We start from the raw sequence: 18680 nt of genomic DNA, 5'->3' as shown, positions 1-18680 counted from the left end.
CGGACTGACGCTCTGAGCAAACGCACTGAAGGAGCCGGACTGACGCACTGAAGCAGCCGGACTGACGCACTGAAGAAGCCGGACTGACACACTGAAGCAGCCGGACTGACGCTCTGAGCAAACGCACTGAAGGAGCCGGACTGACGCACTGAAGCAGCCGGACTGACGCACTGAAGGAGCCGGACTGACGCTCTGAAGCAGCCGGACTGACGCTCTGAGCAAACGCACTGAAGGAGCCAGACTGACGCACTGAAGCAGCCGGACTGACGCTCTGAGCAAACGCACTGAAGGAGCCGGACTGACGCTCTGAGCAAACGCACTGAAGGAGCCGGACTGATTATCAGCCTGTGGACATAAGGAAGGAACTCAACTTCAGACCAAACCACTAATGTCATGGGACAGACTGTGCACTTGTGTGCACGTGTGCACACGTGTGTATGCGTGTGTACATGTGAGTGTGTGAACATGTGTGTGTGTGTGTGTACGTGTGCGTGTGTGTGCACGCATGTGTGTGTGTACACGTGTGTGTGTGCGCGCATGTGTGTACGTGTGTGTGTGTGTACACTGTGAGTGTGTGTGTGTGTGCGTGCGTGTTTACACTGTGAGTGAGTGTGTGTGTGTGTGTGTGTGTGTGTGAGTGTGTGTACGTGTGTGTGTGTGTACACTGTGAGTGTGTGTGTGTGTGTGTGTGTGTGTGTGTGTGTACACGTGTGTGTGTGTGCGCGCATGTGTGTACGTGTGTGTGTGTGTACACTGTGAGTGTGTGTGTGTGTGTGCGTGCGTGTTTACACTGTGAGTGAGTGTGTGTGTGTGTGTGTGTGTGTGCGTGCGTGTGTACACTGTGAGTGTGTGTGTGTGTGTGCGTGCGTGTTTACACTGTGAGTGAGTGTGTGTGTGTGTGTGTGTGTGCGCGTGTGTGTTGCATTAAGAAATGAGCCTTCTAACACCTTGAATTCAGTAGCAAAACTGAGTTTTGCAAATGGATTCTGGGTTCTGCAAGAGGAAGCAGAGGGAGGTTAATACACTCTTTCTGAGGCAGGTGCAGCTGTCCTCTGTCAAACACTGCCTAAGCGTTTAAGCTGGGCTTATAACCGGGAGGTTGCGGGTTTGACTCTAGAGTTGGACACAGCCGGTACACCTTGCTGCAGTTACTTGACCTGCAGCGCCTCAGTTAAGGCCCAGCGACACGTGTTTGATGTGTGGGAAGCCGAGCTACGTGGGCCGCCCTGGATGAAAGTGTGTGCTAAGCAGATAAAGGAGGCTGATAAAGCATGAAGGTGCGAGAGCAGGGCTCGTCCCGCGGCCGAGGGGTGGGGCTGAAGGGCGGGGCCTCACCTCGTCAGGCGCTGTGGCTGAGGGCGCTCCCCGAACTTCCTGTGAAGAAAAAACAAACAAAAAAAACTATTAACAGGAAGAACTTCAGTTTAAGCTTTCTTTGTGTGCGGCTCAACTGAAACACACACAAATACAAAAACACCTTTCACAACCGAGAGCAACGTTCACGCTCTCCCAAACACAGAGACCACAGTGACCACAACACAGGCATCACCAGCAGGCCTGCTCTGCTACCAAAATGTGTCAGAGGCCACTGTCACAAACACGGGCAGACACATCATTTTTTGTGAACATTTTTTAATTTCTTTTTCTCCTGGGGCACAAGAGACACCCCACCCAAAAAAGGACAATGGGGTTAAGCTTCTGAATTGTGCAACACACCCCACTCTTTTCACATTCTGTCTTAAATAACTTCACAGAATGGAAAAGCATTTTCCTTATGAATGATTTTCATTATTACATTATATTACTGTCACATACAGGACACTCTTATCTAAAGCAAATTACATAAGTTACAATTTTTACATGCTCAGGCAATTCCGGGTTAAGTGTCCTGCCCAAGGGTACAGCAGCAGTGCCCTGCCAGAGAACTGAACCAGCATGAGCCCTGTTTCTTTCCACTGTGCTACACTGCCACCCTCTACAATTTCCCCTTTTCCACCCTATTTGGAATGGCAGACTGTACTACACTCAGCTCATATCTACAAACCCCTCTGTGCATCAGAGGAGCACTGAAGCCAGATGAAGGCACTGCTCTGATACACTGGCATACTACAAGTCCCACAATGCACTACCACCGAGCAAATGCCAGTTGGAGGATTGGCATTGGCAGTGGACACTGGCTGATGGAACCCACCCTACCCTAGCAGAACAAAGTCAGCTGTGCTCCTCTACAGTGGAGTCCCTGTCACTGTCAAGTGGCACAGCCAGGACTTGAACCTGAGTCTGAACTGTACGACTCAGCCTGCCCTAACCAGCTGAACCTCTCAGGAGATGCCAGGAACAGCATTTCGAACGGCAACCACACAATCCCCTGTCCAATATGCTTTAATTAAAGTCCTGATCTGAATATGAGATCAGCTAATTACAGCACGGGGCTTAATTAGGTCAGAATCAGTTGTTCATCTCGGGTTCCTGTTGGCGTGGCGTCAGTGTGCGCTGGGAGAACCCCAGCCGCTCATCAAAGGGCCTCCTTTAAAAACACGGTGCTGTGCACTCATACACAAACTGCAGGGGAAAACGCTAACTTTACACTAACGTGACTCACACCAGCGGCTCACGCGTAACGCAGGGTCTGAAACACAGTACAGAAACACAGAAGAGCAGTCTCGACCTCAGCGTTCACGGCCATCCTCTGAGACCCGTCTGAGAGCATCTGTAGCACCTATAATGCCCCGCTGCCTGGCCATACGGCCCCTGCCACGGCGTCTTACACCCAGCCAATGACGGTAAAACCACCGCATGACTGCGGTGTCTGACGGTCACAGCGCCTCACGCTCACTGTGTCTGACTCTCAGGAGATGATGGAACATCGTGCCACCATAGCAACGTGTGGTGGAAGTAAGAGCAGAGATACGCTTTCCACTCAACTTAAAGCTTCCAAGACTCTCATCAAAGCAATATACACCAGCATAAACAAGCCTTCCCACCACACAAGAAGCTGTGCTACATTCAAATGTATTACATTCAAGAGGCAAAGATGGCATCTCTGGGAAAGGAGCTCATTCTCAGAGAATTCTGGAGGTTTTTCTGTCTCTCAGAGGCTGGAGGGAACGTTGCAGGCAGCAGCCCGGAGACCATGAGAGAAACACAGGAGGGAGTTAGCCTGACCCTCCGCCACACACGCCCAGAGATACACCGTCACACAGATCACTCCCCATTCAGCATCTTAATTACATCTTAACACTTAACATCTTAATTACTGAATGGCGCACTGATCTTTTTTCCTTTCGAAGAATCCTCATTCATAGCAAATTCCGAAAAATGAACTTTCATTTTGAGATTTGCTCGAAGAAAAAAAAGGCTTAAAGTTAGCCTCATTGTGTGCACCTTCACATCTTCTTCATGGTGAAATCAGGGGTGTCCATGTTTCCACCAATGCACAAAAGCTGTGGCGGTCGGTGCTTTGGGGTGACGGATACTGCAAGCGCGGGGGGGGGAACGGCTCTCCCGGGGGCATCTGACCCAGTCCAGGTTTTAGCAGAAGCTCCCTGTGGATGGAGTAAAACCTGGACCGGATCCCACTGCTACATCACAGAAGTGCCACTTTCAGCTCTTCCTGCTTCTGCCGCACACACACCGAGTATATGACAGGCCACACCTCCACATGATCCTCAGAAAAGGGGACCACTGCATCACGAAACAAAGGCTCTCCAACCTTAACGGCCGAGAGCTTTGACACAGCTCACCCGACACAATTCCCTCCAAAGCCGAGAATTTACTTGAAGGTATTTCTGCAGGAATCACCTGTAGAGTCCACAGCCAGATGGAGGAGGTAGCTATGACTAAAAAAGGAAAAAGGCTCAAACAGAAGATGAGAGTGAGGCGGTTTAGCCCACAACAGACAGGAACATGCAGCATACGAACGCTGAGAACGAGGGAATAATTAGAGGAGGCAAATCAATGCAGTTCCCACGGAGAGGCAGCTGATGGGCGAGCTGAACGGATAATGATTACAGGCCAGTACCTGGGCTGGTGCAGGGTGCCCACAGCACTGATCCAGAGCACTGATCTACGGCACTGATGCACGGCACTGATCCAGAGCACTGATCTACGGCGCTGATGCACGGCATTGATCCAGAGCACTGATCTACGGCGCTGATGCACGGCACTGATCCAGAGCACTGATCTACGGCGCTGACGCACAGCACTGATGCACAGCACTGATCCAGAGCACTGATCCAGAACGCTGATCTACGGCACTGTTGCACGGCACTGATCTACAGCAGCTATCAACACCACTGATCTTTGGGCCTGGTCACCCGCAGACCTGCTCCTTGCTTCAGAAACCACACACATCCATACCGTTATTCAGGCCTTCTCATACGGCCAAGTGAAGAACTACATGAGTAACACCACGAAATACACGACATCACGACAGAGCTACACAGATGCGCATACACGACATCACGACAGAGCTACACAGATGCGCATACACGACATCACGACAGAGCTACACAGATGCGCATACACGACGGAGCTACACAGATGCGCATACACGACAGAGCTACACAGATGCGCATACACGACACCACGACAGAGCTACACAGATGCGCATACACGACGGAGCTACACAGATGCGTATACACGACATCACGACAGAGCTACACAGATGCGCATACTGCATCTGCTGAGAGGACCGCACGGAGCCGGTTTGGACAGAAGGGGAAGACTGAGTAAATCTGTGAAGGCTGAAGCCGCAGCTGGATGTCAGGTTAGACTGAGTAAATCTGTGAAGGCTGAAGCTGCAGCTGGATAGGAGAAGCTTTGCTCCCTCCCCGCCGCAGCACAGAAATGTCATCGTAAGAGTGAGAGAGCCAGGCCTCCGGTTCCACGAAAAACCACCAGCTTCCTCCTGCAGCTCGAAAGCAGGCCCACAGGCGCATGCAGCTAAAGCTGCCACCTGCAGAGAGCTCCGAGGCTCAGCATGGAAGCCGCCACGAGAGCGCAAACAGCGCCGTCGCAAACACTCACACCTGGAGACAACAACAACATCCTGTTTATTTTCGGGGGTGTCGTGGGGGGGTGGGCTGTCAGAGTGGGTCCCGCGCGTGTGCCAGGGCGGGGCGGACTGGCGTGGCGTGAGAGGGGGGGTGGGCACACAGCCCGCCAGCGGCGGCATGCGCTTCCTGGGGAGGCTGAAAAGCAGAGAGAGGATGCAGCATTGCACTGTTCAGCATACCGTCCTCAGAACGGCTTTTCGTCGGAACTGTTCTAACAAAGCAGTGCTGTGAAATACAAAACACTCATTTTTTCAACTTAACATAAGTATGAAGTGCAGAAAAGGCCCCTCTACACCCCCAACCCCACCCTCCTGCATGCGTACAGCATCCACAGCCATCAGATGAAAAGGGGTCAGCAGGGGTCGATTCAAACACCTCTCAGAGGGGTTACATTCACATGCATTCAAACTGCCACCACAGATATTTTGGGGCCATAAGCATAATGCATGAAGAAAATGTTTGTATGAGCAAATAAGAATAATAAAAATATATTTCAGGGCATCTCTGGTGCCTCCCCCTAGTAATAATAATAATAATAACTGAGGTGTGCTTTTTGATATCTGTACTAGATATTTACTGGCTGGCAAGTTCAAAAGTACACCAGGGCATGGAGGTCTCTGAAGGGCTACACAGATTCCACATACTGTGGAAGGAACCAATCACACCAGCAAACTGAGTTTTAGGACCAATTAAAACGCAGTTTTTAGACAGTTATGAAGTGCATTTTCTGGGACTGGATTCAGTATCTCACAGGCTCACTAAAGGGACACAGACCGTATAGAAATTTAGAGGGTGGTCACATGAAGCTAACCAGATGTAACTTAATTTATTTTGTTCAAAGAGATTCGCAGCTCCGCTACTCTATAAGTCTACAGGACTCCTGTTTCACTGTGCAAACGTGAAGACAGGCAAAATCAGCGCACAAAATCTGTTGAATCAGACGCTTTCCGAAAAGCAGCTCTGAGCTCTTGCAGAATCTTTTCTGGCGTTTTTTCTTTGTTTGTTTGTTTGTTTGGCTGGTTTCCACACAGACCACAGAGCTCCAAACCGCAGCACCCCAGCGATCATGTGCCTGTAGCAGCCACGGCCTCAGCACGGAGCGCCCGCTGCACAGCGCAGACGATAAAATCGCTCACTCTTCTTTTCAACTCCTTAACCCCATATATTCACTCACTGAAAGCACCCAAAATATTACGTACCTGTACTCAGTGAAGGGCAGTGGTGTGGTATAGTGGTTAAGGAGCAGGGCACGTAACCGAAAGGTTGCTGGTTCCATTCCCCTGGGGCATGGTACTTAACCCAAAATTGTCTCAGTATATATCCAGCTGTATAAATGGATATGTAACCTAGGTACATCGCTCTGCTAAATGACAAATTAATGTAGCATAAAGCAGTGAATCAGAGCAGCAACTCTTACTGGTGTTTGCCTGACCCTGTGAAACAAACATCGGAGCCTCTCCGCACTCTGAACACACCAAACAGCCACCAGCTCATTCTGACCGGTCCAGCGTTTGACAGGACTGTAATTAACTTCCACAGTCCAAAGAGACAGAACCAGCGGAGCTCTTTCAGGGGGCCCCCTCTGAGCTAGCGCTGAGCTAGCGCTGAGCTAACCTGCTGTGTGACTGCGCAGCATCGGCCGAGTGCCAACCTGGTCCTCAGAGACCAGGACTTCCCGCCCGGGAAACACAGGAACAGCGACAAACGCCAGTGCCAGGCCAGCGGGAGCCCCACGATGAGCTAAACTCGGGCACCACCAGGAGCCAGTCATTTTACAGGCTCAGAGGTCACACCCGACGACCCTGGAGCAGATACTCATGGCGGGGGGATGACAGCAGCTAGGGTGACAGTTTCTACGTGTGTGAGCTGCGTGTGAGCTGCGTGTGAGCTGCGTGTCCAGCCGTGACAGGGGGCTTTCGGGTTTGGAGGCACTGGCTGAAAGGTGTGAGGGCGGAACTCGGAGGCCTTCTGTAGAACTGGGCTTACTTCCTGCCCTCTGGGGCCCTGCAGCGCCCGGCTGCTAAAAATATCGCCTGACAGACACAGCCCTTTTTTTCCTAACGATTCTATTTTCTTTTTCTTTTTTTCCTTCTGAGTACTGACAGCAGAAGTGTTGCTCAACGGGCCCAACTGGGCGAGTTCTGTGGAAAACGCCGAAAACGCAACGGAACGCCCCTCTCTGATATCTCCCCTTCAGCACCGGGGCCAGGGGTGCAATAGAGGAAAAGGAAGTCATGTCGGATCGTATTTTTATCTGTTTTTCTCGGTTTTATCTCCCTTCGCTTCCTTCCTCCTTCCTTCTCCCCTTCTAACGCCCACTCTGTCCCATCACGCGTCTGTCAGAATTCCTCTGGTGGGGGGGGGGTTGGGGCTTGGGGGTTGGGGGTGGGGGCGGCCCCCGTGTGTGCGCGCACACAGAGAGAGGGGGCGCAGATTTGGGCTCCATACCGCCAGGCATTTCCACGTCCCCAACACAGCGCACCCCAAACACAAGGCCGACAGAGCCCCGCAATCTCCGCTGAAACTCAGACCTACACACATTGTGTTCCCAGGACTTTCCGTTTTATTCATATTTGAATATTGTAATAACCGCTCAGTACTTTCTCCCCCATGCAATGTATGGAAATATAAGCCCTAAGGACCTGCTGTAAATGCATATGCATTCACCGTCACTGCCACGCAGGAAACTGAGCTACACTAATAAAGCTTTAGTATTATTCTTAGAGCAGTCCTGTACAAAAACTGATGAGAAAGAATACAACGCTCCATTTTTTGTCTTTTTGGTAAACAATGCTGGTCTCGTCTCCACCTTAAACATGAAATTTATTTCATTATTTTTACTTGGATCTTTACTTCTACTTTATTAGGTCCGACTGAGATAAAGAATCTCTTTTGCAAGGCATGTGCAACACCAGGGCAGTACAAATAACAGGCGTAAAACATGGACCTTATAAAACACAATCTAAAACAAACCTGAAATAACAGTGCATACGTAAAATGATAAAATTATGGCCTTAAGCAAGAACAGCTTACAGAGAGAATGCCAATTAACTTCCATTTGAAACCAGCCAACGAGGTGAGGGACTCAAGTCTGATACTGGCCTGCAGCTAGTGACAAAAAATACATTGCTATTTGCAGCTTTGGTTCGGACACTAGTTAAAGTGCATCTTTCAGATCTTAAGATTGTGGCTACTCTGTGAGAATAAATATTTAGTGTTGATGAACACTGGTAGTTTGCCTAAGATGGCCTTGCAGGCCAAAAGTTATAACTGTAATCAAAAGTGATGACACAACGCGTAAGTTATGACTGCAAGCGGTGAATAACTTCAGGCTAATTTAACAGTAACAAGCATGCCACACCCTGAGTGCATCGTCATTCCAGCACCAGTACAGCAGGACTGGGGCTCTCTGTGAGCTCGGCTTCTGGAACACTGCACTGGAACACAGCAGCATTTCTCATGCTAGCTGACTATTCTGCAGACCGCGCTAAGCTTGTGTCTGTGCAGGAACATTTCAGGTTTACTCACTCTACCTGAGTATTCTGCAGACTGCGCTAAGCTTGTGTCTGTGCAGGAACATTTCAGGTTTACTCACTCTACCTGAGTATTCTGCAGACCGCGCTAAGCTTGTGTCTGTGCAGGAACATTTCAGGTTTACTCACTCTACCTGAGTATTCTGCAGACTGCGCTAAGCTTGTGTCTGTGCAGGAATATTTCAATTTCAATGTGGGGGGATGGGAGGGTTTGGAAAGATGGGGTTTGACAGTGCCTCTCTGTGTTGAAAGTGCCTCCCACCGCAGTAAGAAGACACCGAACAGCATGATCACTCAGGAGCAAACACAGGAGAGGGCAGCAGGAGGGTGAGGCTTCATGAACCTCAGTGAATCCGTAGTCATCTGTGACACGGTGGGTTAAAGCGTACAGAGAAGTGCTGGCAGCTGAGGCTCCGCTTGTTACACCGAGTTACAGCAATGCTGACGTGTGGAAAAGAGCTGCTTGTCACAGAGAAGAGCATGCAGGTGCTGGACAGGGTTTAAACTGTAGGACTCTCATCCCGTGTCTATCAGGCTGACAGCCCATCTATCTCAGGTTTTGCAAAAAAAAAATAAACAGTAAAAACAAAAACTTCACCTGGGGATTGGGACATCCTGGGTTCAGAAATAATAATCATTTAATTAAAATAATTCCTCCAAGAATAAGTGAAATAAGTAATTTAATTAAAATAATTCCCCTACGTGGTGTGATCTGTCTAACTTCCTAGGATAAATGATTATCCACACTCCACACAAATCAAGAGCTAAGACAAAAATTGGGCACCTGCTGATTTTAGATTTTTAGACATGGCTGAAACTGCAATTTCATTGTGACATCACTACAGACCATTTAGCTTACAGAACGACACAGCGCTCAAACAGGGAATTTTCTTCAATTTTGCACAGTGTGGAAATTACCAGAAAAAGGGAAATTATTTATTTGTGTCACATTAAATTGTGTCACAGACAATTGCATTCATTTCAGATGCCCTCCTAGGGGATACCTTCAGGATGATATGCCCTAGGGTAATTTCAATACCACAGTGCACAACAGCACTTACAAGAAATAACATAAAAATTCAGCACAACTTGTCAGATCATTTGAATGTAAGACAGACGGAAATTCAACATCACCCCACTTTGAAAGAGTTTTTTTTTTTTTCATGAAACCACAAAGAGATTTCGGAACGGGGCAGGCAGGCGCGAGCCAGCGTTACTGGGCAAGAGGTGACAGGGTCACACTGTCAGGAGCACGCGATCAGCGGCCAATCAGAGACGCCGTGAGTCAACACGTCTGCCTCGGCAGAGACTGTCGAGAGGGTGAGGTTTTTTTTATCAGGTTCTCCTGCAGCCTTCCCTCGGCACTCGCTGCTGTGTAAGTCACTGTGCTCTCAAACAGCAAAAAAAAAAAAAAAAAAAACAACAAAAAACCGGTACTTTAGGGCCGTTTCAATTTCCTGCACTGTAGGAACCCCCTTCCAGGAGGGGTTGCTTCTACAATCCCCACCCAGGAGGGGATGCTTCTACAATCCCCATCCTGGAGGGGTTGCTTCTACAATGCCCATCCAGGAGGGGTTGCTTCTACAATCCCCATCCAGGAGGGGTTGCCTTTATTAGCCTCATTCAGGAAGGCTGCCTCAACAATCCCCATCCAGGAGGGGCTCCCTCTACCAGCTTGATACAGGAGGGGATACTTTCAGCCTTTCATGCTCACGCTAGCAGACGAGTCTTTTCATTCATTCTCTCCTTTCATCTTCACTAATCAGAAACAGACACCCACACATCACATCACCTTACCCGTCTCAGACAATGAGCGCTGTGAGATTTTACTTCAAGAAAGCATTACGTAGCACTTCTCAACAGTACAGTTTGTCTGACTTCTTTTGCAGTTGCAGAGATGATGTTCAAACTCCTGGCGGAATATCCGACCGCTGTCATGTGGCAGAAGCCCTGTGAGCCTGAGTCTATCAGGGGTGTTCAACACAGACACGTCCGCCATCTGCCTCCACGGCAAACCTCCCGATTCTAGCAAGGGTTTGCTCCTGCTTTGACACCAACTCTTTCTGAACCGCATGCTCCATGCGGAGGAGTTAACGCTGCCTACAGAACCCACATTCTCCATATCGCCACCCCCAGAACCCAGAAACAGAACCCACATTCTCCATATCGCCACCCCCAGAACCCAGAAACAGAACCTCATTCTCCATATCGCCACCCCCAGAACCCAGAAACAGAACCCACATTCTCCATATCGCTACCCCCAGAACCCAGAAACATACGATGCACATCCTGGGTTCATTAACAATTAATTAACGTCAGAGCTTAATTTGCGAATCGTTCCGCCTGTGGAAGCAGCTGAGCTCGAGCATCATGCAGTCAGATTTGAAGGCGCTTTGCTCTTTCGCCCCGGCTGAGTCGCAGGTCTCTAATCCAGTCTGGGTGCTGTAAGGATCGCACGGTTTAGAGCATACTGCTTGTGCCCAGCTGACTACTTACTGAGGCAGTTTGGAGCACCTGCATTCTCCTGGTCACAGGCAGGGTCTCTTCCCAGCCGAAACGCTCAGTAATGAGCTCTCCTAATCACGTGCTGGAAATCAGTACCCAGCTGTCCGTGTCCTGACTCAGCACAACAGTCAATGCCCAGCCCACAATGGAACCGCTTAGGGGGACAGGATCACTGTGGCACTGACCCTGACCCCAACGCAACCACGGGCGGTCAGGGCACAACACCCTAGTAGAATAAACTTTGCTTTTTAAGTCCATTTTACGCTGCACACAGCCTCTGAGGTGTGTGCGAAACTAACAGAGCCCAGATCAGGCTGTCCCTCTGTTGAGCTTTGTGTTGGTGCGCAAGAAGAGTCCCTGCAGGAAACTGGATAGCAGTGAGGAATGTCCGTCATCTCAAATCGCCCCCCTGCGCCCCCCCCACCACCACACTGAACCCTCATGTGTCACTCTGCCGCTGCTCTGAATGGGACGGCCGGATAAATCAGGACCCAGTATTGATTTCAGCGAGTGCTTTCAGAACAGAGGAGTAACGTTCTTCTTAATGGAGGCGCAACTGAACCGTGTGTCACAAAGGGATCCTGGAACTGTTCTCAGTGAGCCCAGTGAAAAGGCAGCGTGTCATAATGAAAAACCCCACCCCCGCTATGTCATAATGAAAAACCCTGCCCCCTACCTGCCCCACTCTGGACCCACTTTACCTGGAGGGACTGGCTTGGTCAGGTAAGGCAGGGAGGTCACCGTTCCGACCGAAGCACCTGGACACAGTTACACAACCATTCGCTTCACTTCAAACGTGTAACATCATCACAGACAGCTCCGCAGAGGGGGGCTGCTCTAAGCTAAAGGAGGGGATTAGCAACGCGAAAAAAGAGGGGGGTGTTCAATTACACTCCCCGAGGGCTGGAAGGGATGTGCTTTTCATTGCGAATGAACTCTTGATTACCTGAAAGCCAGGTTACCGTTCCTTACCAAGGAGACTGCATCTCCAGTCCCTCTGGGCAGCACTAAAGTGACTAGGCCGGGCCGAACCGAACCACACCGGGCTGCTCTGGGTGATCCTGATGCTCCATCTAGAGAGGCAGCAAGGGGGGGGGGGGGGGGTGTCTCCAAACACCCGACTCCCACAGACCCACCCCCCCACAGCAAGAAGAAAACACAGCCGAGCCTCAGGGGAAATGGTTCTCTGTTACAGTAAAGCAAGCCGTTGGTGCCCCACAGCAAAAATCACCGGGGAGATGGAACAAGCGACCGCTGCTTCCTCCGAGGGCCGAGGGCCAAGGGTGCACCCCCCCGCCCCCCCCCGGACTCAGATCCAGCACTACAGGAGAAGAGGGAAATGGGGGGGAGAGACTTTGCTGATCTCATTGTGCTGCGCCCCCCCCCCCCCATATGGTTGCACAAAATGACATATCCCCCACCCCCACATGCCCCATCTCCCCCCGGACAGAGAGAGGTGGGGTGGGGGTGGGGGTGGGGACATACCTCAGAGCCCTGTGTCACGGCAGCTTCATTTACAACAGCAGCCTATTGTGAAATACCTGAGCCCTGACGTCACCCTCTGACTGTCAAACATGCCCTGCGGAGGGGGACGACCATATCAGCGAGCAGGACTACAGCAAAGCTAACTTCCACAGGTCGACAGCAAAGCTAACCCCCACAGGACTACAGCAAAGCTAACCCCCACAGGACTACAGCAAAGCTAACTTCCACAGGTCGACAGCTGTGCTAACCCCCACAGGACTACAGCAAAGCTAACCCCCACAGGACTACAGCAAAGCTAACCCCCACAGGACTACAGCAAAGCTAACTTCCACAGGTCGACAGCACAGTGCTGAACACCAGCCACCAACAGGCCCCCAGTGAATATGGAGAGCAGAGGCACTATACTTTAGGCAGGGACATTCACAAACTAGCCTTGCAACCATGGGGCTACAGGTTCAACTCAAAGCTGGGGCACAGCGCACAACCATGGCACCCCTCAGAAAGGCTCTTCACCTCAACTGCTTCAGCAAAAACTTCCAGCTGCGTCCATGGACACATACAAAAAGAGACCGCTGGTCAAAATGAGCTCGGCTGGCTGTCCCCTTCCTGGGAGGAGGGGAGACGGTCATGAGACGATAGAGAGGGAGAAAAAAAAAGGAAGAACGAAAAAGAAAAGAGGTTCCAGCAAACTGCTATCTGATCGCACTGCCTGGAAACAGACCACACAGCCGTAGGAAATCGTCTGAAGGAATGGCGTCATGACATTTTTTTTTCCATAACGGTGGCCCGCGGCTTCTTTCAGCATGTTGGCCCAGCGTTCCTGACACTCGCTGCCTTGGACCTGACCGGCTAACTGAGCGGAGGGAGCAGCGCTAACTGAGCGGGGGCCGCAGAGCAAGACTAACTGAGCGGGGGGAGCAGCGCTAACTGAGCGGGCCGCGACGCTAACTGAGCGGGGGGAGCAGCGCTAACTGAGCGGGGGGAGCAGCGCTAACTGAGCGGGCCGCGGCGCTAACTGAGCGGGGGGAGCAGCGCTAACTGAGCGGGCCGCGGCGCTAACTGAGCGGGGGGAGCAGCGCTAACTGAGCGGGGGGAGCAGCGCTAACTGAGCGGGGGGAGCAGCGCTAACTGAGCGGGCCGCGGCGCTAACTGAGCGGGGGGAGCAGCGCTAACTGAGCGGGGGGAGCAGCGCTAACTGAGCGGGGCCGCGGCGCTAACTGAGCGGGACTCATAACCCAAAGGCTGTCAGCGCGCTTCCCCTGCAGAGCGCTGCTTAACTGCTTAACCCAGAATTCCCTTGCATTAGATCACATTATTGTCATTTAGCAGACACTTTTATCGAGAGTGACTTAAATTGGTTACAATTTTACCCATTTACACAGCTGAACATTTACTGAGGCAGTTCTGGGTTAAGTGCCTTGCCCAGGGGTACAGCAGCAGCGCCCCAGCAGGGAATCAAACCAGCAATCTTTCGATTACAAGCCCTGCTCCTCACCACTACACCAGACTGCTGGCCTAACCTTGCCTTAAAATACCCTCTAAAGAGGATAACATGCAAAAATGGTAAGCTCTGAATGAGAGGGTTTGCTAGGCTAATGCTGGCTGCGGGTTCGAGCCGCACTCTGAGCCCTGATCAGAGTTCTTCACCTGAACTGCTACCACTGCAACCTCCTGTGCACCTTGATGCAGCAGAAAAGGTGAGAAATGTTTTCTGGACTGGATAAGACCGTCTGCCAAGTAAACGAATGAGCGTCAGAGCAGCCGGGCCGACTCCCCGGGCCAAAGGGCAGGAGGAAGCACACTCAGACGCACAGCAGGCTACACGCAGTGCTCACAGTTACTCTAAGTGTCATGGAAAAAAAAACCCGCCAAATCAACTTTACTTTTTATCCTCCGCGAGGAAACACAGAAGCTGCTCGGTGCGCAGTGGCCGGAGCCAGAACGGGCCGAGAGGCAGACCGCTTCCAGCACCGCCCGCGGGACCCGCGGGTTCAGAGGGAGAGACAGCGGGGTCAGGCCCGGGACGGGTTACTCCGGGTCGGAGATCCACACAGCCCCCGCCAGCCTGCGACTCCTGCGCCTCTCTGACGTCCTCTGCTCTAATGACAGGGCCCCAGCCAGAGAGACGGTGCTCTCTGACCACTTCCAACATCACGGCCCATCACTACTCCATATGCAGCCCTCTGGAGACTTGTACTGTTGGACACAGGCCTAGAATAATCACTCACTCACACACACACACACACACACACAGACATGCACAGACACATGCACACAGACACACATATACACACAAAGCACAACACCCACCCACACACACACACACACACATGCACACAGTCACACAGTGACACACACAGTCTCCAACACACACAGACACAAACACACACACAGACACAGAGTCACACACCCACACAGTCACAGTAACACACGCATGCTCTTAAGCTCATGCACGCACACACACACACACACACACACACACACACACACACACACACACACACACACACACACACACACACACACACACACACACACACACAGAGTCTAAGACGTGTACACACAATCACACAGTCACACACAAGCATACACGCAGTTCAAGTGCACATCACAGTCATAGAGAGCCACACAGACATATGCAAGACAAAGAAACACACACTCCCTCTCTCCCTTTCTCTCCCGCTCCCTCTCCCTCTCTCCCCTCGGACATTTGATCTTTGAGCAGAAGAAACCGTCTTTGTGCATTCTGCCGCGTGTCTCAGCTACAGAGCAGATTAAAATAAACCATGAGGCCATGTTTCTTTTGCACTGCAAGGGCACAGCACCCAAACAGCCAGCACTTTTAACTTTTAACATCTATCCACGCTGCTGAAACGCACGTTACTGTTGGAGCCGAGGCTGTGATATCTGCTGTGGGCCTGTGGACAGCGTGAGGTTTGACCATCAAAGGGTCCCTCTCACTCACTCACAACGCCTGGACAGAGGGGAGCCGCCCGGGCAGCCTCCACACTCTGCGCAGACGAGACGACAGAGGCAACCAGACATCCATCTGAGCAGCTCTGGAAATAACCCAACCGAAAAGCACAGAGCAGTTTAGCCATAAACTTTCAGTAAAGTCTTCATGCCAGTGTTCATCACAGGAGTCTCTCATCACCCTGTCCCTATGAACAATTAAACAGTGGTAGTTAACGTCATGCATTACAGCAGACACGATGGTGGGGGTCAGCGATCTCAGGAATTCTAGCTGGATCGGTAAGTAAAAGAGGCCAGTGCAGTCTACTGAAACCAAACAACGCCAAATAAACCTTACTGCAAAACGCTCCAGTCCTGCCAGTTTCCAACACTTTTTGCTTGACCGGACTGCATCCTTCGATTCCAACTAAACCAATTAGCGGTGCAACAAAATATAATGATTCGTAATTTACAATGTAAGGTGAAATAAATACAGAGACCCCCACAAGTGGCGGCAAATCTTTCCTCTCCACCTCCGATCACAGCTCCACAGCGCAACAAAACGGCGGGAAAAGAAGCGCTTTCTGAGCGTGTTTGTAAGCATCCTTTTCCCATCTTATCTGCTTTCGCGCCCCCTCTCTCTCAAGCCGCGGGAGTCGCGGGTTCCGCACCTGCATACTCCTAATCTCACCCCTCTGCAGCTGAGGGAGAGCGACCTAAACGCAAGAGGAAAACAGAACTTTTATTCCACACCTACTCCTCCTTTCTGTCCGCGCGTCTTACTTTAGAGGGACCGTGAGACGCAGAGCGGCTAGCGTGCAGATCCACCGATCTCTGCAGCACGCGGATCTCTGCAGCGGCCTCGGTAAACGGGACGAGCCGTTCCAGGTGGTTTAAAGATCAGAGAATCTGCGCAGCAACAAAACAAAAACCGCGCTTTTTTTCCCAGTTTCCTAAAATTTATAAACAGAAAACACCACTGGTAATAAATCTCCCTCTGTATACGCCGTGTTACTGTCAGAGATGTGATGAGGATGGAACAGGAGAACCTTCACAAACCCAATGACTCTGTACCTGACAGTGTCACTCACGCTGAGGTGATGTCACAATGAGATGGCCTGATGAACATGCTCCTTTTCATAAAGTATGGTCATAACTGAAGCATACACGCGCACGCACACACGCACGCATGCACACACACACACACACACACACACACAAACTCGCACACACAAGCAAAAACAGTTTAATGGTGAAAAAAAAACTGAACTGCAAATTTCCGGGTAGCAATTCCCATGTGTACTTTTAAACGCGCTTCCAAAGCACGACATGTTTCCTTTGGCTTGGTTTAGTTTGTTTTAGGCTCTTGTGCGTGTGATAACCTTTTGCACAAACCATCACCGCAACAGAGTGCTACAAGCCCATTCACCCTCTGCCTGGAACTCACTGAGGCCCGTTCCAGGATCAGTGAGCTGAGTTTAATCTCTGTCTGGAACACCGTGCGGCCTGTTCCAGGATCAGTGTGCCGTGTTTAATCTCCGTCTGGAACACTGTGCGGCCTGTTCCAGGATCAGTGAGCTGGGTTTAACCTCTGTCTGGAACACGGTCCTGTTCCAGGATCAGTGTGCCGGGTTTAATCTCTGTCTGAAACACAGTAAGGCCTGTTCCAGGATTAGTGAGCTGGGTTTAACGTCTGTCTGAAACACGGCGAGGCCTGTTCCAGGATCAGTGTGCCGGGTTTTACTCCAGCAGCAGGGCCAGGCAGAGCTGATCCCGGTTTCCCCGCTGGCAGGGTTTGCTGTGACCACATTCGAGCACACCCAAACAAGCGGCCGCACGCACAAGCACATTTCAGAGGCCGCCCCGCACGAAAACTCAGCGGCGCAATCGACCGGAGGGCTCACACGCTCCGATTGCGCCTCTGTCCAAGAGCGTAATGAGGAAAAACCCACGCGGCTCGCGGGAGAGCGGCCGGAGCGTAGCGGAGCCCAGCCAGCTGCCGCCAGCACCGCCGCCTGACGGCTTTACTGTAAATCTCCCCAACTGGAAGTCGCCCCGACAGGGCAGGCCTAGGGACAGACAGGAAAATAAATGTCGAGCAATTTGACGTAATTAAAATTAATTTGACCAATCAAAGGTCTGTTTTTAAAAAAAAAAAAACCCTTGTAAGTATGATTAAAGGCTCTAAATCTGTCAAGTGGAGGCTTGTTCTGAACTGCAGGCCTGGAAGGCGGGTTTATTACACGTTTATAACAGTTTCTGCTGAAGGGGGGCGGACCTCTCCAGCACAGGAGCAGATTGACTCTGCGAAGCTGCTGCAGAGACGGTTTCCCGTCAGGGAAAAGGCACGCTACACACACACACCACACACGCACCACACACGCAGCCTCCACACCCTCACTTTGATCTGAAATGCACGATGATCTCTTCGGTTAATTAATGACTGAAAACGATGGCAAACTCCGTTTGCTCGGTACACCCCCTTCATCCAGGGCGGGTTACACTGTTTACAGCATATCCATCTCTACAGACGAACACAGAGTTCAGATAAAGTACATCCATTTCACCAATGACACCGATAAAACACCCATTTTTTTGAATGAAAACATTCATTTCTTGCTAGGTACAATGTAAATTTTACAACAAAAACACAGATCTTGTAGGGTTTGTTTTGATTTTTATTACCTGGAATTACTTACTGACTAGCTGACTAGCTGCTACTGGCATAAACATTCAGTTTTCTATACGTACAATTTAACTATTTATACGTTCATCTACAATTTAGTTCATACCTCCTTCACCTTTCTCAGCTAAAACTTGCACTGAAGGCGAGTTAAAAAAAAAAAAACTGAATTAATGATATTCTCAAAGGTGTCCTTCATGTGGTGTCAACCTATAAATATCTGGGCTTTATCCTTGATAATATTCTGTCTTTTACATCTTGCATTAAACACCTTGTCAAACAGCTAAAGGTGAAGTTGCGGTTTTATTACGGGATTAAGTCCTGCTTCTCCTCCAAAGACAGACATGCACCGGTCTCTGCTCCATTTGTGTAACTGACTATGGTTATATTCTGCATATGCTCACACTGATTCAGTGCAAGGCATGCTTGACTGTGTACTATAGTGGCATGAGATCTGTCACAAAC

At 50.6% G+C, this 18680-nt stretch overlaps 1 protein-coding gene across 1 annotated transcript in view; it reads right to left on the bottom strand.

Annotated features, from left to right (window-relative positions):
• rbpjb (recombination signal binding protein for immunoglobulin kappa J region b) overlaps positions 1-18680 on the bottom strand; it is a 43120-nt gene that overhangs the window by 13771 nt on the left and 10669 nt on the right. The window contains exon 2 of the mRNA XM_036551219.1: positions 1336-1374. Coding sequence (XP_036407112.1) covers positions 1336-1374 — 39 coding nt within the window. The remainder of the gene's footprint in view (positions 1-1335; positions 1375-18680) is intronic.

The sequence above is a fragment of the Megalops cyprinoides genome, chromosome 18, assembly GCF_013368585.1.
Source record: "Megalops cyprinoides isolate fMegCyp1 chromosome 18, fMegCyp1.pri, whole genome shotgun sequence".
NCBI lineage: Eukaryota > Metazoa > Chordata > Actinopteri > Elopiformes > Megalopidae > Megalops > Megalops cyprinoides.
Note: the sequence above shows the minus strand (reverse complement) of the source record. Positions and strands in the feature narration are given on the sequence as shown.